Source organism: Acanthochromis polyacanthus, chromosome 2 (genome assembly GCF_021347895.1).
Source record: "Acanthochromis polyacanthus isolate Apoly-LR-REF ecotype Palm Island chromosome 2, KAUST_Apoly_ChrSc, whole genome shotgun sequence".
Lineage (NCBI taxonomy): Eukaryota > Metazoa > Chordata > Actinopteri > Pomacentridae > Acanthochromis > Acanthochromis polyacanthus.
In genome coordinates, this window is record NC_067114.1 from 8,801,939 (window position 1) to 8,829,616 (window position 27,678).

The 27,678-nt window shown below is 39.2% G+C and overlaps 2 protein-coding genes across 3 annotated transcripts in view; one reads left to right on the plus strand and one right to left on the minus strand.

The window, feature by feature from the left end:
- The window catches only part of kif18a (kinesin family member 18A), a 31,055-nt gene extending 10,526 nt beyond the window's left edge, over positions 1–20,529 (minus strand). The window contains exons 1-13 of one of the 2 annotated variants that reach the window (XM_022201075.2): positions 20,392–20,529; positions 17,388–17,733; positions 15,150–15,307; positions 14,869–14,973; positions 14,147–14,257; positions 13,716–13,913; positions 10,091–10,267; positions 9,905–9,979; positions 9,637–9,737; positions 5,144–5,306; positions 4,399–4,563; positions 3,263–3,384; positions 2,514–2,803 (exon numbers count right to left, since the gene is read on the minus strand). In XM_022201075.2, the coding sequence (XP_022056767.2) occupies positions 2,514–2,803; positions 3,263–3,384; positions 4,399–4,563; positions 5,144–5,306; positions 9,637–9,737; positions 9,905–9,979; positions 10,091–10,267; positions 13,716–13,913; positions 14,147–14,257; positions 14,869–14,973; positions 15,150–15,307; positions 17,388–17,703 (1,981 nt within the window). In that variant the 5' untranslated portion in view covers positions 17,704–17,733; positions 20,392–20,529. The remainder of the gene's footprint in view (positions 1–2,513; positions 2,804–3,262; positions 3,385–4,398; positions 4,564–5,143; positions 5,307–9,636; positions 9,738–9,904; positions 9,980–10,090; positions 10,268–13,715; positions 13,914–14,146; positions 14,258–14,868; positions 14,974–15,149; positions 15,308–17,387; positions 17,734–20,391) is intronic. The other variant, XM_022201084.2, reaches the window with a different exon arrangement.
- An 18-nt stretch (positions 20,530–20,547) lies between these two features.
- The window catches only part of mettl15 (methyltransferase like 15), a 56,964-nt gene continuing 49,833 nt past the window's right edge, over positions 20,548–27,678 (plus strand). The window contains 2 exon segments of the mRNA XM_022201052.2: positions 20,548–20,668; positions 23,656–23,907. Coding sequence (XP_022056744.2) covers positions 23,671–23,907 — 237 coding nt within the window. The 5' untranslated portion in view covers positions 20,548–20,668; positions 23,656–23,670.

Sequence of the window (27,678 nt, forward strand, 5' to 3'; positions counted from 1 at the left end):
TGAGGAGATTATAACACAGACAAGTGAAAAACATTCTGCAATTCTGGTGTGGTTTTATTCCATTAAAATGTTTGATAATGCTTCGCTTTTCTTGCTTGTACCTGAATTTAAGATTGAAAGTCAGTCAAAAGAATTCAGTGAACATTTTAATAAAGTCGTCCATCTGACACAAAAATGCAAAAATTACAATGTTGAAACATTTCCAAACACCGTGATTCACTGTACAGATGTTCAGTCAGCCAAACAAACTTCATCTTAATAAAAATGTGGTCTGGTTGCTGTAGCACATTCAATAAAATGAAACCTTGTGCAAAAGCCAAAGCATAACACACAGTGAATGTGGCAGAAACATGAAATCCGAAGACAACATTGCCAGTGAAAGTTTTTACTCAGTGTATTCCCCAAAGACCGAGTCAAGAGTGGTTTGGCTCTTTTACAAACATTTTACGGTCTTTCAATATTTAAACTACAACCCATAGGAGGCTGACACTAATATCTATATTTACAAGACATCAAATTCTTTGTTAGTGACAGTGAAGTTAATTAAAAGTCAGCAAAAAACACTTTCAAACGAGCACTAAATGTAATGCAATTGGAAACAGGCAAGCAGTGGCACAGAGGGACAGGTGCAGACTTAACTACCTGACAAACGATAGACACCATCATAGTGAGTGAGTGAGTGTTGTTGGCCAGCTTTGGTTCATGCTCCACTGTCTGTCATGGCTTATATGTCACGAGGGCCTGGTGCTGCTAGGTCATGCAGAGATGACAAATAAAAATGAACTGTGCCGTCTTACAGGTCCCACAATGCACACTAGACCTGGACTGATGCCAAATACACTTACTGAACCACCTGACTTTTATATTTAACGCCGTCGTAAAACTTACAACCGTGCGTCACGTGTGTGTACTTCATGTTTACTGAAATTATGAGCTGAAGAGTTAGAGGTGGCCATGTGTGAGGTTAGTGGTGAGCGTGTAAAACCGGCTTTTAAAAATATATCACAACAACACAAAATTAATAATGACAATTTAAAAAATAAAATAAAACAAAGAAAATTTTTATGTTATGTTGAAATTACAATACATTGGCCTAAAATTAAAGACAAAATATCTACTTTTAAGCTCAATATTTGCAACATATTCCCTGAGGAAAAAGCTAAACATCAGGTGTGCAATGCAACAAAAGTAAGTCTGCTTTCAATTGGTCACCTCTCTCACATTCTGTCTTTTACAAGTCACATGTGGCCACACTGAACTTAGTGGGATTCCCAGTGAAGTCAAAACATTGTGAAATTGATGTTTAATTAGTCAGTAAACCATAATATCTTTTTAAACTTTGCAGTGCATCTTGTCTGATGGCTAAATTCATCTTCAGGTAAGCATACTGAACTTAGCGGGCCATTTTTTAAACATTATCTATCCATCAGCTAGGAGATGGCATGTGAGAGGAATGGCTGAATGTTATTTTCTCCCTTATCAGTTTGACACAGGTTCGTTCAATCTGAAGCCTCCGAGTTCCTCATTCTGGGAGAAGTGAGATCGTCATATACACTTGATAAACTGAGGGGGACAAATCATTTATATTGAATTATCAGGGTGACATGTCTCCCAATAAAATGCTGCCTTTTTAATATTTCTTCGGTCAACACAAGTTGACGCATGTGTAAGTTATTGTTTTGTAACATTTTTCTGGATGAATATATTTTGGGGCCGTGGCGTGTCAAAGTTGATCTTCAACATTTAAGTCCCTTTCCGGTCATCGACTTAATCCCTAGAAACTCATCTCTGTGTATCAAAGTTACATATTTAGAAGTTTTTTTTCTGCATGAAAATAATCCCTTCCTGCCCTAAAATAGTTGTAGAGATGCAACTCTAAACCCTTGCTTCATTCAGAATGTGCTGTTCTATGAAATCCTCACCTCTCTCTCTCTCCACCCATCACCCCCTACTTGGTGCAGCTTGAGCAGTCCAGCTCACCTATGGCTCTGCTTAAATACTGGGAAACACATTCTGAAGAAAAATGATGACACAGAAAGCTGGCCCAATGCAAGTATTGCTTCTTTAGGTTTGTTACATATGAAAGCCCGAATCTGTGTTTTTGAGACTGACACTGCAGTGTCAAGGTGGAAGTGCTCAGTCATGGTGTTGACAGCTTATTTCACTCCTATGTTTGCTAGCATGAATAAGATGTCACATGGAAATGCTTACAAAGTAGAAAACTCGATTTCCACTGGAGACGTCCTCATTATAAGCAACCACTCAGCACAGCAACATTTGATGCTTTAGTGTGTTAAGCATTTTGTGGTCATGTGGTCAGGTTTTCCTGTATTTCTCTAGTTGACATAATTCCAGTGAAGTTATCTGGTAATACATTTTAGCACTGAATTAATCAACTGAGGGAAAACTGACACAAAATCGATAAAGATTAATTGATGATCCTACTCTTCGCACATGCTAAATAAACAACAGCAGAAGAATAAAAAAAGGTTTATAACAGTATGATGACTTACTGCAGGGGCTACTCTGGTGATAATGCAGACGTGAGAAAGACAGGACAGATGCCAGCTCGCTGCGGAGCCCCACGTTTCCTGCCTCATTTGTCTTCTGTGAATCCACACCAATCCCTTCACCTTTCGGCTGCTGCCTCGCCCCTTCCTGGTCGGCCCAGACCACACCTCTCTCCCTCAACACAAGGTGCTCTAGCTCGTGGTTCTCCATCTCATCTGCTCCTGTGGCCAGCCCAGCCCCGCGCAATGCAGAGTAGTGCCGACTGTAAGCTGGCAACAATATGTTCACCATCCTGAAATGCAATAGAAAACTAATATTGAGACATTTTTTCGCCAGGAAAAAATACCGGGCCACAGTGAGGTGAAGTGCATTTTCTTCAGATGAACTATCAATCCATCTTAATCCTCATTAGGGTCGGAGTCTGTCCCAGTTGACTTAGGGTGAAGGCAGGGGACACCCTGGACAGGTTGCCGGTCTATCACAGGGCTACACATGGAGACAAATTTTCACACTCACATTCACACCTACGGACAATTTAAAATCACCAATGTAGGGAGAAGCCGGTGAACCCTGTGAGAACCCACGCACGCAGAGGGGAGAACATGCAAGCTCCACACAGAAAGATCCAAGGCCCAGACTGGGGCACGAACTGATCTTCTCGCTGTGAAGCAATAGTACCAATGTGCAGTCCCACATGAACTATAGAAATAGAAAACTTAATTCAGTGGGAATTAATTTTAGGTCAACCTACTTCTGCATGCGTTTGTTTTCCTGATCCTGCAGTGTAGTGAGCTCGACCATCTGCTTTATGTGTTGGTTGAGATCATTCACCTGCAGCTCCAGTCTGTGGCAATGTAGGTCCTTCTCCAACGCCTAAACAAGGGAGATGAGGTCAGAGAGCAGAAATAATGAGGCAACAGCCACTGAAACATAACAGCATATTGAATTAGCACTCTAGTGAGCAGAATTAAAAGAAAAAAGGTGGTAGGGGGTAAGGATACTAGGGAGAAGATGCAAAGTTCTATGTTTATCCACGTTTCAGCACAGAAGCTGACTGCTCAGGGAAAGGGAGGGGAGTAAAGAAAAAAAAAAACAAACTCTGACGTAAAGAAACTACGAAACAACAGCAGAGAGAACATTTGACCGGTGGGTGCGTCATAGTTCTGGGTCAGTTCCTGGAAGAAAGGATAAAGAAGAAAAAAATAACATGGACATGGTTTTAGGTAACTGGCTGCTGTGTGAGGGATGAGTAAAGGGTATTGATTTATTCTCTTCAGTGATCCACGAGTGAGCTGGAGAAATAAAATGAGCACGGTTCTAATTACTGAGAGAACAGATGGGAAGAAAACAAAGACAGTCACGACACCAGTAGAGACACAGCCTACCTTCCAAAATAAACAAACAAAAAACACCAAGCAATGAGTTTTGACGGATGTAACCCACATTGTAAAGTTTTTCCACAATTTCCAATCATGCTCATTTGCCTTCGTACATTTCTTCCAGTTTAGTTTTACTCACTTTTTGCCTCTACTGTTCTATTGTTCAAAGACTTGTGAGAACTTGTGAGTGACCCATCACCAAGTGTTGCTGGAATTTATATTAACATGAATATAGATATTTGAGTCACACAAATTCAATTACCTGAAATAATTAGATATTATAATTAAATTTGGCAAAATGTTCCCAAACAGCTGTTTAAATACAAAAAAAATAGGTGTTACACTACACCATGAAGCAACTGTATTTTGAGGAGAGCGCAGCACGAAATAAAAACGTGTGAAAAGTCTACTACACAATTCTGTCACAACAAAAAATTGCAAATTCTTGTTCATTACGCTGTGGTTTTCAGCACCGGTAAACACAAACAGGTCAAGAAGTTCTACTTACCTCTGAGGTGTGATCATTTGACTTCAGCAATTTAATCTCATTCTCGACACGATGAAGCCAACCATCATTTTCCAGAAAACGTGTCTCTGCCTCCTTCAGACGTTTGCAAATGTGTTGTTGCTGAGTGCGTAAGCTGGCAATCTTCCGCTCGTGCTTACAAGTGGCCTATTGAAAACAAAATTAGAAAGCAATTACAATAATATTATGAATTGTGTTTTGGTATTAGAATGACATGCTATTGCGTCTGTATGTAGCCCACATAACTGTAGCTACAAGCAGTAATATGATAAGCAGACCTAATTTAGTAATTCATATTCATTTAAAAACTCTAGCTTTGGTTAAGAGCTTGTTTTTGGAGAGGCAAATCTGGAGAAAACCCCCCCCTGAAAAATGGGTATCATTTTTGAATGAATGTTTAAAAATGCAGGCAGATGATCTTGCATCTCTCTCAAGAAAGTTGTTTGCACAGTTTGTTTTGGATGACAGCGAACTATTTTACAAAGTGTAGTTCCTAAAATGACAGAGAATTGACTTTTATACTTTAAAGACATGTACAGCTGGGCCCAACAGTGGGACACAAATGGCAGAGAAGAGCCAGGAACTGATGAGCAGTGACCCTATCCTGTAGTGGCGTAAATGAGAGGCTAAGACAACTATAGAGAGCAGAGAAGTGAAATGATGACTCAGCAGCTGTTTTTCTGCAGGGATGATGGAATCTGTGGATAGCAGCGTAATCAGCAGCTACCTTCTCAGTCTTTTCCTTGGCACAGAAATATTGGACCTGCAGGTTGTCCTCCTCACTGTAGCGCTGGCGCAGCTCATTCTCCTTCAGTTGTCTCTCCAGATCCAGCTGTTCTCGCCTGATTTGGGTTCGGCTTGAAAAGATTTGCTGCAGAGCTTTCGACACCCTAGAGAGCGAGATTTTTATCACAAACTTTGCCCTCCAATGTCAAACTTTTTAACAAATATGAATTTATTTATTTATTTTTTTAAATCACAGTCAATTTAACTTAAAATAAAATCACTGAGCAGGTCATTGTGTTCACAACTTAAAAGAACAATCTGTGATCCAAATATAAACTGTTGTTATCCAACAATGGCATATAAATATATAACTGCTATGGCTAAAACCTATAAAATTGGCCTTAAAAATTGTTAAATAAGCAGATTTGTGCAGTCTAATGTAGGTAACACAGCTTGCAACAAACGAAGCTGTGATGCCCAGGTTTCTCTGTTCATGTCAGAGAGATGCTCATTGGTCATTTTTGAGGCTGCAGTGGTGTTGTTTTGGACTGTATTAGACTGAAAGGTGTTTTTGTCCACTCCGACTCACACACACGAATAGGGACAGAATATTAGAAACACCTCTTAGTATAATGCAATGCAATAAAACATCACCATCACCACAGGGATTCAGGCCAAATGTGATTAGAAGCTGCTGTGCCACATGTAAGGGGCAAATTTAATATATTGCCGTGCCAAGAGCTCTTTGCAAACCACTTGATCAAGTATTTAGCACATCCTAAAAGGTCAGGAGATATTTAATATTTATTCAACACATTTAAATCAGTTCAAATACATTAATACAACTAATAATACCAACGAAGATGCATATCTTTTAAATACACCAAATGTATGCATGACTAATATTTACCACGATTAATTAATGATGCTTTAAGGCAAGAGTCAATTAAAAATCCACAGCATATAACATTTACTTTAATTGTGAGCTTCCCCAAGATGCCACTTTGGTTCACACTGAGCTAGAGATATTCTTAGTTATATGATGTATATATGTATTCCTGAAATAGAGGTAAGGTGATGCCCAGATTGGATGCAAGTAGCTGTCTAGTTGAGTTAAAGCAGGAGGAGAGACAGGAGAGGCATGCAGGTAAATAAGGCTGGAGAGCTGTCGCTGAAATGTGACTGCACTCTTCAATGTAACTCCAGTGACGTAGGAGACGTCGTGGCCTTGCTAGACTGCTGAATTTTTAATAGTGTGAGAAGCGTGCAGCCTCTATTCAGAGCCTCTCACTGTGCGAGTTGTGAATTCTGATGCCAGTGAATGAAGTGTGTGGGAGTGAGACTCATTCAGCTTTTCCTTGTCCCCCGCCCCCAACCCAAATACCACGACAGATGCCACTTTATGCCTTAAAGACAACTGGATGCAATCGAGCTGATCTGATTAAGTACAATAAATAATTATATATATATATGTGTGTGTAATTTGAATATTAAAAAAAAAAAAAAAATAGGCACTACAGGCACAGCTGTTCTCAAGATTAAAACCCCACATTTAAAGCCTATGAGACAGTTATGCTACTGTTTATTCATTGCAACTGCATCACACTCTAGTATACCTGTATACAAATGTATATAGGTGGCAGATAAAAAGGAGGAAGCTTACTCTTTTAAACATAAAACTGTCAAAGCCAACAGTTTTCAGTCCTAATCTTTTGGCTTCAAATCTGCTTTTTAATCCAGGAAGTAAAATAGTCTTTAGTTTAGACAGCTAGACTGAAAGCCAGAAATGCTCAGCACAGTTTTAGACTCTACACTACTCTGTTTCAGTTAAAGACTAACACAATGTATGCAGAGAGAAAAAGTAACAATAGCTACTTATTTTGAATGCAGACAGAAAATAATGCTTTCTTTCTTTTACCACAAACGCATCTTAAAATGCAATTAATTACTTTCAAACTGTCCATCATTATTAGTATAATACAGTGTCCATCAGCTCCTTTAGCAGGTCCACTATTACAGCATGGGTCAGGAGTGAATATGACAAGAACCACAAGCTGTCTATAAGTATGAAAATAATGCTGTGCTGCAGAGTTTGAATTCCTATTGAGGTGCTGATACAATGCTGTAGCTTTAATTCCAAAGATAATACGAACACACAAAAACAAGGATTAACATATTTCTGTCGGAAGGCCTTAGAAAATGTTATTAGTTTCTTTGTGTGATGCATTTCCTTTTAAAAGTATATAATTCATAGAGAGAAGAGTGATTTGCTTTTTAAATGGATCTTGTTATATCCACAAGTGCAGCATGAGGTCATCACTGAAGATGCACTGTTTTCCAGGAAATAACAGTTTTCCAGGAGGTCCAAGAGCCCATTTCACGGGATAGTATTTCATGGGAGTAAAACAAACATGACAGAAACACAAACAAGCTGTTTTAAAGTAAAAAAAATAAAAAAATCTGATCACCTTGGTCGCTCTGAGCTGGTCTTACACAAGTTAAGTGAACAAGGATATGTTGTTTGGTATTGGATCACTGATGACACTTTGTGTTCAGTACACTGTGGGTAGGTCAGCTGTCAGAAACTCCACTAATGCATTGTGTGGTAACTATATGTGCATGGCAGCACAAGCAAACTGCTGCTGGGATTTTCAGCTAATGACATCCACACTGACACTGTGTTACTATTCAAAACATGTAGAATGGCTATGGGCAAAAAAAGGAAAAAAGACGCTTTGCTTCTATTTTAGGTGCATTTTTCATGTATGACACCTTGAAATTGCTGCTCCTGGCTGGAAACTACAATTGAACTTTGGGATTACGCTTATAGAAAGAGTGAAGTCAAGTTATCCCAACACCTACCACCATCACTCATTGTTGTACAATCACAATACAAAATATTATGGATCAACATAATCCATCATAGCGTTATTTTTTTTTAATTGCCAAAGATGTAGTTCTACAAGTCTCATCGGACGGCGACTTTCACCAGCACTGGGTGGTTTGTAACAAAGAGCTCCAAATCTGAGGCTGCTGCACTAGAATAAGACAATGATAGACTATGTAGTCTGGGATGGGAATGAGTCACGCCAGTAAGTGAAGGAAGTCAAATATCTTTGGTTCATGTTCATGAGTAAGGTGAAAACAGAAAATGAGACTGACAGGTGAATTGGTACGTAATGGGAAGTAACAGGTGTTGCACTAGACTGTCACAACCTGACAAAAAGAGTGAGAATACCGATACATAGAACCAGAATGGATTTTCATCACGTGGTGCTTGGACCCCTCAGGGACGAGGTGACGGGTTTAGACACTCAGATTAAGACCTGAGTAGAACTGCTGCTTCTTTACACTGAAAGAAGTCAGTTGAGATGGTTGGGGTGTCTGATTAGGATGTGCCACAGACGCCTCCCTCAAGAATTTCAGGCTGATCCAGCTCAGAGGAGACCCGCAGGCGGACTCAGAGCATGCTGTAGGGATTGTATATCCCATTTTGACTGGGAATGCCTTGAGACCCAGAGGATGAGCTGGAGAAAGTGGACAGGGAAAGGAGCCTCTACTTCCACCAGGTAATGGCTACTTTTCCTGATCTGCTACAATAACAACCAACAACAGAATAAGTGTCGGAAAATACACTGAGTCCAACAATAGGTCACAATATAAAGACCACATAAACTGTCTTGTTCAAGGAGAATAGCATGTTTTTGTGTGTGTATGTGTGTGTGTGCGCGTGTTCAAGTCAATATTTCTTAATTAGACTGGGTTACATTAAATAGAAACACTAAGCGTCTTTAGACTCTTGGAATATCTGCACCTGTGTGTAAAGAACTGTGGAACCAATGTACAAACCTGCATATTATTCCATCAAGCAATATTGTTTTGTATACTGCATAAAATTTGAATAAATTTACTTAATGTAACCTCAAATTGAAGCAAGTTTTGTTGATCCCATTCACAAGCAACACCTCACACTCCAGCTTTACTCCCCCCCCCCCCCAACAGCTTTTAGTGAATGTTTTTATATGTATAGTTGATTCACAAGTGCTCTCTCCAACCTAGCATATGTAAACCATTGTTAACTAATATGTTTGCTATCGGGACATGCTGAGATGATTCAATAAAAGTTCATTGCTAAAAGCTAATTTAGTAATATTTATCGTATCATAAAAGCCAATAAGTAAAGATAAAGGTTACATATATTAATATAATTCTTCATAATACAACCTTACCCACCATCCCTAATTACACTTTACACTGCCTGCTCCATGTCTTTATCAATCATTACTGCTGATCTAAAGTCACTACAATATGTACAAACTCATAGAATGGATGCTAACTCTACAATAATTAGCCAAATACAGGCCATGTGCTGCTTCTGGCTGAATCAGTGTCTCCAAGTACAAGGTTTATGATGAAAGGGTTTATGACACACAAAGAAACAACTACTGGCATGTCTCAAGTTACAGTCTGAATCACGCTCATGTACATGCTTACCTTTTCAACTCTGCTTGTTTATGTGGAGAGATCATGTTAGAAGCCCCAGGCGCCATATTCTTCGCCTCATATTCTTTCAGCTTCTGCTTCAACTGTACAATCTTTAGAAATGCAAAAGAACATTGAAATCAATCAGAAATGAATCATCGATCATGGTAAGTGTCCAAACACAAAGAAAAGGGAAAAAAAGCAAAAAGAATAAGAAGAAATTTTATGGAGATTTTCTGTTTTTACATTCAGCATGGCAGTGTTGGTGGTTTCACATTACCTCTTGCCGTTGCTTCTCGCATATCACTGCATACTGACCAATGTGACTGTCCAGGCTTACGACATTACTCTTCAGCTGACAGAGGGAAAAATTGAATGATTTAAAAGCATTTTGTATATTTACAGCCCAAGAGTCGCAGCTGTTATATTGCAGTTGATATAACAATACAATAGCTTTAATACTAACCGAGGACTTAATCTCCTTGGCCCTGTTGGCATATTTAAGAGTGTTGTGGGTGTCGTCATATGACTTAGATGAGGGGCTGACATTGGCAATCATAACTGTCCTGCAGTTGCCTCCCAAGGAGTCCTTCAGAAGCCGTGTCAGCTTGCTGTCTCTGTATGGTATGTGAGCCTTTTTACTCTGAAACCAATAAAAAAACCTAAGATTAGCCATAAAGTTCAATTCACCCAAAGTGCACACAGACAGGCAATTCCGAAAACATGAAAAATTCTTGGGGCTTCATTGGGTTCAGTTTGAAATTGTATCAAATAAAAGTTTGAAAGGAACAAGTACAGAACCCAGAAATCCACTACTTCTGTCAAACAACACATAAATCAAAATTAAAAACCAAAAAACTATGTTTTTGCTGCGCTATGCAGAGAAGTACAAATGGGAGGTGGACTCCATCTGGACTTGCTCCACAAAAGAAGTTTAGTCACATTATACTGTTTGGTGGGGACCAATAAACCTAACGGGAACAAAATTCAGTATGGAGTGTTCATTTCAGAGCTGAAGTCTTTCTGCAGCTGCTCTGTGAACACAACTCAGACTGTAATAATGGCTTGAGATAAACTACAGCTGCTTAGGTGAGTCACAGTCTCATGGGCATTAAGATTGTACAGAGTCACATTAAAGATAAGCTAGGAAAGGAGTGTAAAATGATATCTTTTGGGGATCACAGCTGTGCCTGCACCTTTCTCTGGAAAAACCCTAAGTTTGCATCTGGATTCAAAAATCTTAGTTATGGTTCATGTCAGGTCTGGGGCTCTCAGGTTAACTATGTCTGTAGAGAAAATCGCAGAACAAGAATTTACAGTTATTCCAAAATCAGCATCTAAAATAAATGACCACATTTCACAAAGATCAAACGTAGACTTATGGACTCCATCAGTGTCACGGTGAAGCTGTCACATATTCACCTGCAAGTTGACCGCCTACAACTTGCAGGTGAATAGAAGGATCTGCAGCCATTATAATGGGAAGTAGCTGAAGCAGCTACAAATCCCGACAGTAGTTTCACATGTTTGTCTTTAAATTTGCCGTCCACTTTCACATGTCAAAACAGCCAGAAAGTGAACTGAACCTCTTCTTGTGCAAAACAATCCAGAAGTTGTCACTTTTCTCTAACAGTCTATCCAGTCAGGCACTCTTTCTGGTCTGCGTACTGGCCTTACATAATGTAGCACATACATCATAACTTAACCCTTGTTACCATTAAAATCTCCACTGACTCACCAGTGTAAGAATTTTTAGTCTTAATTGGGAAAATAAAGTCACAGCAATATCGTGACACAAGCAATAACATTTTATATATAGCAGGACACATAACTCAAAATTTAAATTTCAATGGATCCTTTTGATAATGTTAATTAACCACCATTTGAACAGAGGTCATAAAGGCTACTTGTTAACCAAGTTTACCAATAATTCCAGAGTTGAGGCATGGAGACCCAATATTTTTTTATTCTTATTTTTTTATTTAAATCAAACAAAAGTGATCAACGGGGTGATAGAAAGTTTGCTTTGGAACATCGCTGCAAGGAATCTGCCCATGCCTGAAAATTTTAACAACCACATGTTGGTGTTTAAAAAACCCTCAACTTTCTGTCTACAGCATTAAGCAAGATTGGCACCATCAAATATATCATGTTTTACAACAGTTTCAGAAAGCCCCTTTATCACGAGTGGGAAACACTGGCCTCTGTGGATGAACGCCAAACTAGACGGAAAGGGTGTGTCGTCAAATGTATCTGGACTAGTCTGGACGTTGCCTCAGGCAAACAACTTACAACAAAAACCTCTGTGCAGCATAGCATGAAGATGACACGCTGAACGGCCCAAACAGATGTAGCAGACATTCTTCTCACTCAAACGAATGGCATGTCAGCCCAAACACAAGTGGGGACATTCTTTCCTGTAAACAATAGCCACAACATGAATTCCCTGTCTGCCAGCAGTAAACACTGGAGCGCCAATACCCATGGGGATAGGATAGTGGTGGGTGTTCTAGGCTGAGGAGATCAAACTAGGAGTCGATGACGGCAACACTCAAAAATGGAGGGCCGGGTATTAGATTAGATAAACTTTATTGTCCCACTAGGGAAATTTGTCTTGGGTATCATACCGATTGGACAGTGTACATGAAAGAACACGGTTTTAACCCAAGAATGAAGCAACCTGTTGAAGATGGATCGTATTTCAACACTGCTACGGTGGATTTGCACAGCACTTCCTAAATGCATGTGGCCTGCTTGCACCTTGTCCCCTGAGACTGGTGTGTAAAATGAGAACACTGCTTGACAAGTTAATGTATGCAACTGGAATGAAATAATACCCAAATACTCAGTTAACTCTCCACTTCCCAGGCACTCTGTTTCATATGGATGCTAGCAGTTAACTTCATATGCCTATGCCAAAATAATAAGAATGTCATGCAAATTGTCCATATGTGCTGATGATTTTCTGACAAATTCAAGCATAAAGGAAATGCTAAAAAAAAAAAACCTTTCCTAAGAGTTTATGATGTCTATTAAACATTATACAGTCATTGCATTTGTACTCAGTATTTACATTGCACCTCTAGAAACATCCACACTATTCCAAAAGTAAAATTTTGCTCACCTTGAGTTGTGGGCTCTTTGCAGTATGCAGTCGAGTAGTTATTAATCAGTTTATTAATCATGTGTATTGATAACTTTTGTTTTAAAACAATTGAATCTTTCTTGATTTTATTTTATTTGAAATGCAGTCATACGGTTTCCACAAAATCATTATTCTAGCTTTTATTTGTCAATCACAAAATATGCATTTCACTTGTTGCCAAGCTAACCAAACACTCAACTGTGTTGCTGCAGTCTGACAGACGCTGCTGTGTGCGGCTGTCTTTGATAACCATGAGGTGTCTTTTGCACACTGAAAATTTAAAATTCTGAGTATTAGAACAGCGAGCAGACAAAATTATTTAAATGTTATTTTTTGTGAACAGAGCATTAATCTTAAGCAACAGCTGTCATTGAGACATCTGACAGATTGCTCACAGTAAACAATAATTAATATTTAAGGGGAAACAACATTTTCTCATGATTTCTTTATAACTGGAAAACAAAAAAAGTCAAGGTTTTCTTGGAACGACTGGGCAGCTGGGGTCATAATGATCTTGAAAAATAAGGAACCGTGTTTACAACATAGAGTGGTGGTGTAATGTCAAAATTATATGGATCCAAACACCATTCACAACCACGTGAATTCATATTACTTTGGTTAGTTTCATCCTGGGCCCTATTTTTCTTGTTTTGCATGGAAAACAATAACAGTGCAGATTGTGTAAGCAGTGAACCATGTTGTTGTTCTATTCTGAAAACACTGTTAAGTTTTCGGGTTATTTTCAGTGTCACATCACCACATATCCGTGGTGACGGTGATTTATCAATTTTTTTTTTAAAAATCCTTCAGGTGGTCATTATCTTGTTTTGGCAACACTATGTTATCCTCACTACACAGTGAGGGGGCCCTACACAGTAACAGGCAGGTGATTTAAATGATGTCGCTTATCAGTGTATACTATAGATGTAGAGTAACACACACTCACCTTTGGGTCAGCAAGAGCATTGATGACATTTCCTAAAGCGAGCAGTGAGCGGTTGATGTTTGCACCTTCTCTAAATCGTGCCCCTTTGGCGTTGGTCGCACTGGCTCTCTCTGAGCCAGCAAGGTCAATCAGGCTCATTTTGGCAATGCAGACATTAGGATTGAGGCTGGCAGTTTTGTCCTGCTGTCTCAAATATATCTAGACAAAAGCAATGCAAAAATGCAAAACTACAAATTAAAGACAATCAAAAACTAAGCTGCAATGCATTGTTAGAGGTTTGTAAAGAAAGGAGATGCTTCAAAAATGTATTTCCTCATAAATGGAAGGTATAAGTTACTCCCCACTTAAAATTAGACAGTGCAAGCATTTTTCACCTCATCTTTTGTATTCATGTTCTCCATTCAGATAATACACAAACTAAACTGAAATACCTGAAACACTGCATGAGAGCGAGAAGAGGTGGCGTTCATATCTGTGGGGTGCTGTGTCCTGTTTCGATTACCAGAATCCAAAGCCTCAAGAATTTGCTCTGCAGATTTGGGCTGTATGGAAAGAAAAAGGACAACATGATGTGACCAAACAAAAGGCCCCATCTGGAACCACCAGAGTGTACTTTCACAACGTTACAACTGAATAGTGAGGCGGCTCAAGATCAAACTGTATATACAGGTAAGCCAATTATGTAGAATCATAATGCGACAGTATTTTTTTAATAAAGGTATAGTTTTCTTGGTAACACGGTTAAAACGTGCTGTATGACTGACGTCACAATCAAACAACAAAGTGTCAGTTTTAATGCATAACATTTTCTTCTACTCAAATTTTATTTTATTAGCAAAGGAAATTACTAGAGAAAAACTGACTGCTTTGTTTGGTTTTCACCAATCGACTAGTCCTCTCCTTCACGCTATTGTGTGATAATGTCATAACACAGGAAGGTTGAAAAGCAGCGCGTGTATTGTTACCATGCTATTAAGGTTTATTATTTTACAACTTCTACAGATTTGAGAAAGATGATTTTCTAATTAAAAACATTTACACGGTCTAAAGCAATTGAGTGAAATCTAAATTAGATCTACTGCAATAAAAGGTAATGGCACCAATATTTACCTTTAATATGCCATACAATGTTATGAGGAGTATTACTACTAACCTGATGCAGTGAAAGGCCCTGAACAACCACTCCTTTAGAACTGTCCTCTCTGACTGCAAGAGGGCCTACATTTGCCAACAAGTCTCTGATCTGTTCATTGTAAACCTGTGAACAAATAACAAAAATTATGGCAAAAAGCAAGGAATCCATCAAAACCATCTTATGAATGTGTAATTGCTGTGATGTCTTTACTCACAGCCTGTGTGGGCCATACAGACATATTACAACTGCAGGAAAATCAACAACACAAACAGAAAAACAACAAGAATTTACATATTCACCTCAAGATAAGAGAACGCTACAGCAAACTCTTTCTCGTCCTTGGCATCATCCATGCGTTTGAACAACTCTTTCATGGTGCGATACATGACTCCCGGGTCATTTTGGGAGCCTAACATGGTGTGAGTCTTGCCTGCTCCAGTAGCACCATAGGCAAACACTGCAATTGAAAAACAAATTAATATAAAGAAAAATGCATATAAATAACAAGAATGCTTAGTGCCAAATACTGCAATAATTTTGAAAGATTCAAAGTGATTTTAGTAGAAATTAGGGCTGCCCCGAATAATGGTTTCTGGCCTCCGAATATTCGGGCCCTATTAAAGACGAATATCCGAATATTCGTTCCGCCCCGTAACGGGGGCGGCGCGGTAGTGGCGGCGGTAGCGGCTTGTGACACAGACGGCCCGAAAATTCGGATCCTTTTTCATTTTTAGAAAGTTCTGGCCAACATTTCCTGATGACAGATTAAACCCAGTGTAAACCGACCTTCATTTTGTGTTCAGCAGAGGTCTTCAGCATCTTGTCTTGTGTTTATGCAACGAAGTGAAGCGCGACGTCAGAGTCGGCAGCCACCCGGCCATTCGGGTGGTGTTTACAAACACGAATGGAGGAGCCGGAATGAGCCGAAGAACACGGCGGGATGAGCCGAAGTGGGCCGAAGGCGCAGGGAAGAGACCTATATATATACAGTCTATGGAAGAGACGAGCTCCGAATATTTTCGTCTGGGGGGAGGAGGGAGTGATCACATAGACATATGTGTATATGTTATAGACATATGTGTACATGTGTATGTGATCACATGATGAGATGAGCCGATAAGTGCCGATGTGGACCGAAGGCGGAGGAAAGACAGTAACGCGGCATATTCTTTCCGCCCGGTAACGTCTGACAGGGTGGGGCGAATATTCGGATACCAAATTAATATCCAGATAGTGCCGTAGCGAACGAATATCCGGATATTCGGGTCCAGCCCTAGTAGAAATGTTCATTTTTTTCAGTTGATTTCAGTTGAAAACAACAGAAAACAAATATGGTGTGGTTTTTGCTGTGATCTGTACCAAAAAAAACATGTTTACTTATGTCTAAACTATATGATTTATAGGGCAGAGCACCACATTGCTTCAAATAAAATGGTATTTTGTGACACATTTCAGCTTTATATATACAAAAAAAAACGAAAAAAAAATGCATTTCAAGCTATTTAGATATTGCACTTTGCCATATTTTGATAACTGCTCTGCCCTTGCTTTTAAAAGAGCAGAGCCATAAACATAACATGAAAAACTTGGAAACCTGAGCAATAAACTCATCAGACATATAATATTTCAAAATGAGGCACAGAAACATGTACGTATTTTGAAAAGCCTGGCTGATGTCAACCTAAATTTCGTAAAACAAATTTTAAAAATGTTCTAACTAGATTAAATTAAAAAGTGGGCGCACTGGCACTAATAGATAAATAGTAATACTTCTTCTACCCTACCTACTGCAAATGACAAGACTGAAACTCACAATTAAATTACATACAATTTTTCTTTTCAAAACAAAATGACGGCAATCTGCAATCAGTATCCACTCAGTTTATCCAAGTATGCAAAAGACCACATCTCTTTATGAAAGTCCATTCCTTTTATATCTGTGTAAACTAAATTGCTAAGTCAGCTACACTGCCCATTAACAAATAACTACAGAGCTAGTTAACCCAGCAGGTTAGATTACGTTTTTAGAACTTGTGACTACCATTTCTGATTCTGACAGCTGTGATTATGACTGGATTACATAGCTGTTTGTAAAAGCAGTAAACAGGACTAAAGTGTCTGTCTGTGTGCAGTGCATTGACAAGATAGTACTGCCTGAGGATTGTAGTAAAGCAGCTATACACTAAAATTCCTGTCTGTAGTCTTGGAGGTTGTTGCCATTTATACAATATCGAAAAAAAAACCTAAAAACATAGAAATTGAAGTGTGAATCGTGCTATATTATCAGAATGTGATATTCTCCTTGTAAAAATACTTTTTAACTTAAACATATACATTGCAGCTGTATTACTGAATCTAAATCAAAAACCTTTTTTGGCTAGTTACACACAGTAGAAACAAGCTGTAAATACAACAACTCTGGCATATCATTCCCTCTTTAGCTGATATGGTGAACTTGTCAGCAAACAGCTGATGCCAAACAATTATTACGTGTGCATGCCAACATATTTGACAGTTTGCATTGATTCAGTTGTTACCTGTGCAGTTGAATCCATTCATCACACCATCCAACACTCCTTTGGTGGTGTTCTCAAAAATGTCAACTTGAGTAGAGTTCTCGTCAAAGACGTGGTCAAAAACAAACTTGAGGTCTTTGTTAGCTCTCTTGTTGATGTTTCTATTCCGCACTCTTTGAGACCCAAAACATGACATGTCCTGTTCCTTTGGATCAAATATGAGCATGTGGTTATCAACCACCTGGACCACATTTCGGCAGTTTTCGCGCTTCTCAGTATCGTTGGTCGGCCTCACTCGAACCACCACCTTCACGTGGCTACACACATTGCTTGCCATTGTGGTCCCTCTGCACTGACTGACCAGTTACTGCAAAAAGAAAAAACAAAACAAAGCGTTACCGCTATTTCCCACATCGCAAATTTCAAGCAATATTGCAATTTTAATATGACAAATAAATCAAACAGCATAAATGAACAGAAAACAATAGGTGACAGAAGTTTGCTTTGTGCCCAGTCAAGCTTGTTGTAGTTTACTATGCAGACTGAGATGGACTGAGACATATTTGTAGTTTAATCTATACAAATAACACAATTGATTTAAGTTTACACAATCCCTGAAAGGTTTTTTCTTAGATTAGTGTTCGTGGCATTGCAGATAAATGCCATATTTGACAATCAGAGAGATTTCAAAAATCTCCTTATGAGACGATCACACAACTAGTCAGGCATCATTTGCTGCTGGTGCACGTTGTGTAGAGCATGGTCTCAACTAGGGCTGCTTGACGTTTGAAAAAACTGTCATTACACTATTCTGTTTGTCTGCAATATGAAAAAACAGCATAGCAAACATAGCATGGGTATAATTTACCACTGGACAAGGATGCAGTTTGTGGCCAAAGCAGTGCAGCCTCGTCCACTTCTTCAGGGCGCCAGTTTTCACCATGTTCACTGCATTGTCTGTTGTTATACAGACTTGTCATCTATCATTGAGGCCCCAAATAGCCAATGCTTCTCTCATCCCCGTTGAGATGTTCTCGCTTGCATGATCATCTGGGAAAAATTCTGATTGCAAGCAGCAACTCTTCAGTTGGAAGTCCTCATTATAAAGTAGACGGTAAGACTCGTGTAGGGCTCTGTTGTCTGGCTGGACCACAACTCTGCTGTAGCTGCATGATATTTCACTTGTGACAGCTCTGTTTCAACTTGTGCCTTGCATTCTTGATACAGCTCTGAGATAGTAACTTGAGAAAAAGTATTACATAACATTTTTCAAGCCACCAGATTATGTTTTTAAAACCATCCACTATATCTGTGTTTATTGGCATCACGTCTTTGGCAAGGTTAAAAAACATTGTGACCTTTCTCGTATGGCAAAAGCATCACACCTGGCTTTCAAATCATCACACAAAACTGGCAGTAATTTATACTGTCAAACAAATCAGTTAAATGTGGTGAAAACAACTTCAAACCACCACAAATTGAGACATGTTTTCGGTCAACATCCTTCCGTCTCTAGCCGAAATAAGCTCTGACAAATGCCAACTTTTCTTTTCCTGATGCTCATTTGTTTTACTGTGAAGCCTGAATGTCAACGTACTCTGTGTTTTTCAAATAAAAAAACATATCTAAGAAGTCTTAAATCTAAGTGCTTTATTGATATACTGTGCAGCCCTAGTTTCAAAATTATTGCCAGAACAAGATTACAGCACTATACACCTGTATATGTATGTGCCTGAGAGATGCAGTGTAACACAACAGCAATACAATAAATCCTACTCCAATAGACGTTGTAATGTGTAGAGTACTTGAAAATGATTTAGAGATGTTTGGATTTACATTTATGGACATTTTGAAGACTATATTATTCAGTAGTGTTGAATTGTTTTGATTCTGTTCAGTCTCAGTGATAATAACTGGGTATATTATGAAAACTACTGTGACACGAACGCGCCTTAGCTAAGTCAAAACAAAAAGGTGACTAGGTAAAGTGCATACATAACAAACGTGATCATCTGCCAAAAACTGATGGCACACCTGATATTTAAGCTACATTGAGCAGTTTCTAAACATCTACAGCTGCCATTTTCCAGATCAACCACTTATAACGTGCAAATAAACTGAATTTTATGCTTGTAGTGACAGCAAAAGTGCATCTGTGTGAGACTTCCTTGTAAATGAATAATGTTTGCATTTAACAGTGTGATCAGATGACATTTAGGAAGACTGGAAGCAAAACTATACAGCATCATTTTTGACGTGGGATTTGTCTAGCAATGTTGAATTTCCCTCTGGATCAATAAAGCACCTGCCTACCTGCCTTTTTTAGACTGCAGTTAAATAAATAGGAAAGGATCTTTATTGCAATTGTTCTATGAGCTTTAATTTTTAAATATAACTGTGAATGAAATTAAGATATTTAGATGCATGCAGTCACAATGTGGGGACTGAAATTACTTTTTGGCAGATGGAGTGAGTTGAATAAGAGATGAATTAGTACTTTAAAGATATTTAAGATCAACCGAATTGGCTATATTTTGTAGCACAAAGCAAGAAAAAATATTTGGATTTTTGCAATCAGATTTTGGCAGACACAGTTTGACATTACTTAAGATTGGGTGTGTGATGTCTATGACTGTATTTACATGCACATTGGCATCCTTGTTATTCCACAACTAGTAAAAATGACTCCTTGTACCTTTACTACAAAGAAACTAATGCAGCAGTGTTCAAGTAATTGGATGGCAGCTTACTTAGAACTTCCAGTGTGTTACGACATTGAGGTTTAACAGCTGATAAACAACTCTCAAGTTTAAAGACATAATGATATGACTGTGAGATATGTGCTTTGTAATATGCTAGCATACATGCTGGAATTGAAACTCACATTGTTATACGGCAACAATCCCACCAACGTTAACTTGACAGGGTTGGCAAACGCCTGCTAGCATGCTAGCTCTCGCACAAATTCCCACCGGCTAGTTTAGCTTCGTTCGTTTAATTTCGTGCGCACTGCTTTTTGTCTTACCTTTCACCAGTCGCGGTTATCTTTCATTTCACTACCACGGAAACGTTTTCAGATGAAACGCAAGGAGTACCGTTAGAACAAAAAACAGACTCGCAAGCGAAGCACAGTCGGCGATAGCTAGCACGACAAGCGCCAATATTTTCAAAAACAAGCCCTCTTCCTCGGTCGCAGCAGATTGGATGTTAGCAGCCGCTCAGTGGGCGGACCGGAGTGACGCACCGGGCATTCTGCTGCCGCCCGGTGCGTGAAGGTGGAGCTACTGCTGTGATATACTACGGTAAGGTACAGCTAATTTACTGAGACACGATTCTCAGGCACTAGAGTGAATATTTCTTATGTTGTACTGACTGTATTTTTTGAGTCAGTTTTTGTGTATTCGTTGACATACCTGCACTTGCTCATCCAGCATGGTGGCATAGCAACAGTATTTACTGCGCCGCAATATATTTCAGGCGTGAAGTGGCCAACCTACAGCAGCAAACGTTTGCTAAACGTTTTGTATACAAATGTAGTCAGTAATAGCTCTCTCAAACATATAGGCTATAGCCATGTCAACACATACGTATAAGAGTGGTTATCATACATATGTGTAACCCCACGCAGCCACTGTGACACATTTACGTTGTGGTGTTTTAGCCATGTAATTAGCTAACGACCCTAACCTTGCTCAAACCACAAGTCTGCTTTTGTGTAGCAAGTCACTCCAAAGTGGTGACACAGATGAAGACAGGCGCTCGGTTAAATTAAATCCTCCTGTTAACAGCTAACCCCTACAGCCCAGTGCTGTAAAGTTAGGCTAATAGCAGCTATGGCTGCTATGGCTAGCAGCTAGCATATTACAGCAGTGCTAATAATGAGAAGCATGGCACAGCTACTATCATAGGCCCTGGAAGGAACATCTCTTCTCAAATTTAATAGTATTACTCCTATTGTTGTGATATCCAGAATTATTCCCCACCCTGAAACAGGAAAGAAGACTACAGAGGGGGCAGGCTGGTAATACTGACTGTGTCTGTGTACATGGGACAAGTTACTTTAATGTATTTTGTGTATTTTATTTATGAATTTTGCGGTTTTTATAATCTTGGAGGTGCAAAGTAGAAGTTGTTCAGATATGAAGATATTTACTTCTACTATTCCTTAAATCTTCCCTCAACTAGATTGCTTCCAAGCTTTACAAATCACGGAATATTTTACTGAACTGGGAGTTCCAACAGATTTATCAATGGTCGTCTAGCTCAGACTTTACAGATTCCTGCTTCCTCACTGCACGCTGCATGCAAGATGAGCCATTCACATACATCGACTGCTTCACTGTCTATCAGTCTTATTTACCTTCTAGAATCCCTTTTGCTAACTCTAAAATATCTCAGCTGCAAGTAAGGCACACTAAATGTTCTGCTGCTGGCTGCAAGAGTGAACACTCAAGTCTTTGTGCACTCCCAGCATCCAATGAACTGAAAACGCAATGGATTACTTTTATTATTAATGGAAAAGTCACCACAACAATAGGAAAATCCTGAGTGTTAGTGTGCTGTGCAGCGAATGTTGGTCAAGTTACTGTTATCTTTGGTACATCCTGCATCCTAATATATCTCAGAGTCTGTGGAAAATGTAAAAGTGAGGGATTAAGACTGATTTAAAGCAATAAATTAGCACTGGGTGTGTTCTTGTGTTCTTCTTGTTCCCTGTTGTGCCTCTGTGCAAAGCTTGGCCTTTGTTTACATGGTTTTCGCTTCTTTCCTGTTACTTGTGCTCACATGTACTGCATTTTAATACAGCCGAATTCCAGAAAAGTTGTTTTCATTTTCGTATTTTTTTTTGTTTCTGTTGTCAGACAGCCGTTTCCAAGCTGCTGCTTTGCACTGCTAAACTACAGATTTTCTAACAGCAATGCTAACAATCTCAAGATACACATTACTTAAAGACAACAGTTGTGCTACAGCAGTGAACTGTCTTACTCCCCACTGTCAATGACAGACACAGAGAGAGTCTTGTTCCTGAAGGTAGTGGGTAGAGCTAAGCTGCATTTAAAATTTCAGATAATGATATAGCCTGTTTAGAGCAGGGCTGAAACTGGGGCTCATATAATCATTTAAAAATTAAATGTCCTCACAGTATTTTGAACTAAAAAATAAAAAAAATTAAGTTTTACATCCTGGGTATATGTGAGACAAGTGGTAATGAATGAAGGGTGCACTCTTCTCCTTTGTTCACCTGCAGGATGTGATGTTGGTATTTACATGTTGATGCAAACAACAGTAATATAATAATGTACAGAAAAAGACTGATTTGTATCCTTTGATGTGCAGCAGTTATGGCCCACAATCTACCAGCAATCATGACTTGTCACTCAATCATTTAAACATTTGCAATTCCCAATACCATAATGCAGTTGTTGAATTCTTTCACCTAATGCACATGTTTCTGTTTTAATATAATCTTGTAATGGGTATATAATTACTGAGCTCTAATGTTTAATATGTCGTAAAGAAACACCTGAATACCATTTTTCACCTCGGTGCAACATACAGGAAGCATTGTTCATGTTAAAATGCCAAAAAGCCCTAATCAGCCCAAGATAAATGATCTGCACTTATACAGTGCTTTTCAACCTTAATGGTACTCAAAGCACTTTACAGTGCTTCTCATTCACTCATTTGTCGTGCCCAATGGCACTTCATCATGTGGACGGGGTGAGGATCAAACTACTGACTTTGCAATTAGTTGTACATCCTGCTCGACCACCTGAGCCCAGCTGCCCAAAGATGCTCTTACCTTTTTTTGAGGTGTAGTGGTGATGTGGTGTATGACCCACAGAGTGATTTCAGCAGTGATGAGACAACACTGATCCACACTGTGTTGCCCTCTTCTTTTGGATTGGCACTTCAATTTGGAGAGCAGCTGTTTATGTCAGCTGAAATTTCCCATTCCCTCCGCAACAGTCAAAGCTAATTTGCAACCAGACACCATAAGATTTCTGTCAATTTGCACTTTTGATGTAGATCCAACATTTTTTGTTCAAAATAATTTTTTTGCACAGTGCGTTGTTGTGACTTTGCATTGCTGTATTATACCACTGGATATATAAACTTCCTCCTTGGTAACTGTCCCAGATAATAGCCTATTAACACAGCAATTTTATGGTGATAGAGTTTAACTTTCAAAATGTTAACCCATTTTCAGAAGTATTTCACAGTTTATTCCTCTCAGTTGGCTTTCTGCTTAACTGATCACATAACTTTGCTGTTGTTTTCTCCATAGATCATTACAGGGACTATGATTTTTCACATGCCCATGCACTCCAACCCAGTGCTGCAGAGAACGAGTCTGGCTGTGTGGAGAGCATGGAGGACACTGAAGCTGAGACTCCACTCTTCTGTAGCTGGTGCATCCTCTGGTCCCGGGTCCCTGGACAGATCTGAGGAACTATCTGTTGCTCCAAACAAAAACCCTCCTCACACACCTGTCATGCTCAAGGAGGTGCTTCATTACTTAGATGTCCAGCCAGCTCAGGTATGTTTGCAACAGTTCGTGCAAGCTTTTGGATGTCCTTAAGACAAAAAGTTTGTTTAAATGTTCTTTTAAATATGTTAAATATTTATTCACAGCAAACGAGTGCTCTGGGCAAGTAGTCAAACAAGAGCAATGGTGCAATTTTACTTCTTTTTTTCATTATTTCCAGTAAAATGATTTCACCCACTCATGTATTTTCATATTAAAAAATGTTCTAGAATGTGTTCAGACTGTAGACTGTAGGCAAATCTGACGTGTGACTAAACTGAATCTCAGGACTGTCTGTCCATGCTGATATTTGCAAGCGATTAGGTCATATTTGTATTTTCAGGCATTGTTATCCGGTCTGCCGTGGTTGCTGTGGTAATGGCATAGACATGCAAACTTGTACTGAGATTTGTTTCTTATGTTCCTAAATTCTGTTCCTTTCTTGTGTGTCAGAACATTTGAAAGTTATTGCCAGTTTGTTGTATTAGTTTCTTGGACAGTTTTCAACTGGAAAAAAAATATTATGAGACCAGTGTTAAGAAATAGTTTTCCAAATGTGTGCATGATAACACCTCAGTAATATTTCATTGCACTCGGAGGGTAGCTCTTAGAAAGGACCTCTGTACTGATAATTATTCTCTTTACCGAGATGTTTGTTGAGAAGGTAAAATTCTATTCACACTCTCCATAACAACTTGTTGTTATAAAGGCACACATGAATTGGACAGGGTGCCAGTATCTTGGCTTTCACTTAATGTATGTACTACCAGGACAGATGGGCATGAGTCAAAAGCCTTCTGGTGTGGCAGGCAGCATAGGAGGGGAAGTGATGCCCCCTTCCCCCCCTATATAATGCATGGTCAAGACAGGTGGGGGCCATGGGTCAACAACTTAGTCAGGAATTGCGCCACTGTCAGGCTGTTGGCAGGACACAGGGTGCTGCATCGCTCCTGCCTGAACTTTAGCACCTCTAAACTCCTCCGCTGCCCGCCCATTTGCCAACTGTCCCAAGACAGCTTGCCAATCAGATGCTATTAAAAACAGTTTGATAGATTTTATTTTTTGTACAGTACATGCTGTAGACCTCACGCAGTGTGACGTTCTGTGGGAATGTTGTATGGCTGCACTCAGAAGTCGTGCCTCAGTGCTGCTTCCCTGCAGATGTTTGTTAATTTATTTATGTGACCACATACAATGTTGCAGCTTCACTAGTTCTATAATTGCAGCAATATTACAACCTTATTAAGGCGCTGATACATTTAAACATTACATGTTCATATAGCTAAGTGGCTGTACACACACACACACACACACACACACACACACACACACACACACACACACACACACACACACACACTGCTGTTCAAAACTTTGGGGTCACCCAGACAATTTCACATTTTTTTCATGAAAACTCACACTTTCAGTCATGTGGCAACATAACTGCACAAGGGTTCTCTAAACATCAATTAACCTTTGATGTACCAGTGTGTAACACAGGAGTGATGGTTGCTGCAAATGGGCCTCTGTACCTGTATGTAGATATTCCATTAACAATCAGTCGTTTCCAGCTAGAATTGTCATTTACCACATTAACAATGTCTAGACTGTATTTCTGATTCATTTCATGTTATCTTCCCTTAAAAACAGCTTTTCTTTCATAAATAAGAACATTTCTAAGTGATCTGCATGCTTGCATGTGTATGTGTGTGTGTTTAACCTGAACACAAATCTGTGGTGGCTGAGTGATGGTGCCACTAACAGATCAGTTGTTGTGGGGAAGAAAACCTGCCATTAATTGCAGAAAATTGTGCAAATTATTAATGATTTCAATGGATATCCTAAAAATGAGAAAGTCACTCAATTTCTCTTGTCAGCAAAATTAAAACCAATTCGATTTTATTTAATATAGTACCAATTCACAATATGTGTCATCTTGTACCGCTTCACATAATAAGGTAAAGACATTATGGATTTTAAACAAGGAACAGAGAACCCAGCAATTCAAAGTTGCCCTTGGATTCCCTATGAGCAGTCAGCGACAATGGGAAAGAGCAGAATAAGAGTATGTATGAATGGATCACTTAAGGGCTGATGGCTGTTAGAGCAAATACTGCAGTTAAACTGAAGTGTGTAAATGGAGGCTTTCAGTGCCCTGCTGCCTCCCACACAGGACGTCTGGGTATGAATTTGTGTGCAGGTAGCTAATTTGCGGTGGTAGCATACACAATACTGTCTCTGTTCTACAAATGACCACCATGCTTGTTGGATCTGGATGGATAATTTGTCATATTTCTTCACTGCAAACATATATTCACATAGAGAAACAGTGCGTAACTCACCACTAATTGATTTAAATAGTGCAGTGCAGTTGAAATGGTTTTCTCCCTTGGTTTGATACATGTCTGTGTGAAGCCGCACAGTGGGGGTGGGGCTGATTTTCAGCCCTTGTAGGTGTGTAGCTTTAGGGATGGTAAAACTGGTCATTTGGACCACCACTTTGATCTAGAAATCTCAACAGCAAACTTTTGGATCGCGATGAAATTTTTTTTACAAACGTGTGTTTTGCCCTCAGGATGAATTTTAATGACTCTGGTGATTCCTTGACTTTCAGGTTTGGTCAACACTAATACGGATACTTTGCCAAACAAACATTTTCCTCTACAATTAGGCCTCTCATCCACACAAACTGCATTTTAGATCACTCAAATTTGTCAGTTTGTCCATACTTGCTTACTGTAATGAGCATGTGCCTTAAATAACAACAACAACAACAATAATGGTGGATGTATATGCCAATTACATACAGTTACAAGTGTACAAGTTAACTTGACATTGCTACATGACTTAACCGATATGCAGAAGTCTTTGTGTCAGCTTTGTTCGATATTCCTTGATCCACAGCATCCACAGAAATGACACAAGCACTTCAAAACCACAGCAATGGCAAGATATGTTGTTGATGCAGACTGGTGCACTATACTTGATTGTGTGTAGTAATTTTTGTAAAATGATGTTCATGTGGACAGATTTGTTTTGTCAAAGGAAGCGGGGAAATACTAATCTAGAAAAATAGCTGTTCCAGTGTGTACAAGGTCTTAATTTAGTGCAACCAGTAGTTCAAACTTTTTTCCATATCTTCAGCATCTACTAGATCGCTTGACACAGCATTTTGTACTTTGTATTTATGGTTGCCAGATAATTTATCCAACAGAAAAGGCGGTTCCTTTGACTTTTCTTATAGTACCTCAGTAAAGTCGCATTTGTGGCTCTGAGTAAAAGTGTCTTGACATTTACTGAATTGAACTGCCATAAAATTTGGTTCACACAATCCCTCGAAATTATTTGTAATAACTTTGGTGATCCTTAAACTTTGCCACTCATGGGACTGTCAGGTTATTTTTTTATTTTTAATTTTGTCTTTTGGATGTCGTGTCCCTTTTTTTTTTTTTTTAGTAGTGACAGTTGTGATAGACAGAACGTTGTGGATGAGAGCAGTGGGATGACAAGTAGCAATGGTCTGGCAATCAAACTGTGGACTTGCTGTAAAAGTCACCCACATGGTATGCACCCTCATAGACATATATATGTCAGGGTAGAGACTGCGATTTGGTAGAATTGGAGATTCTACCAATAGAGATTGCGATTGGAGTCTCTACCAGTAGAGTTTGCGATTGTAATCTCTACCAGTAGAGATGGAACTTTAAATCTGACCCCTGCCCTGACCCCTGACCCTAACCTTAACTAACCCTGACCTTTAAATCTGACCCCTGCCCTGACCCC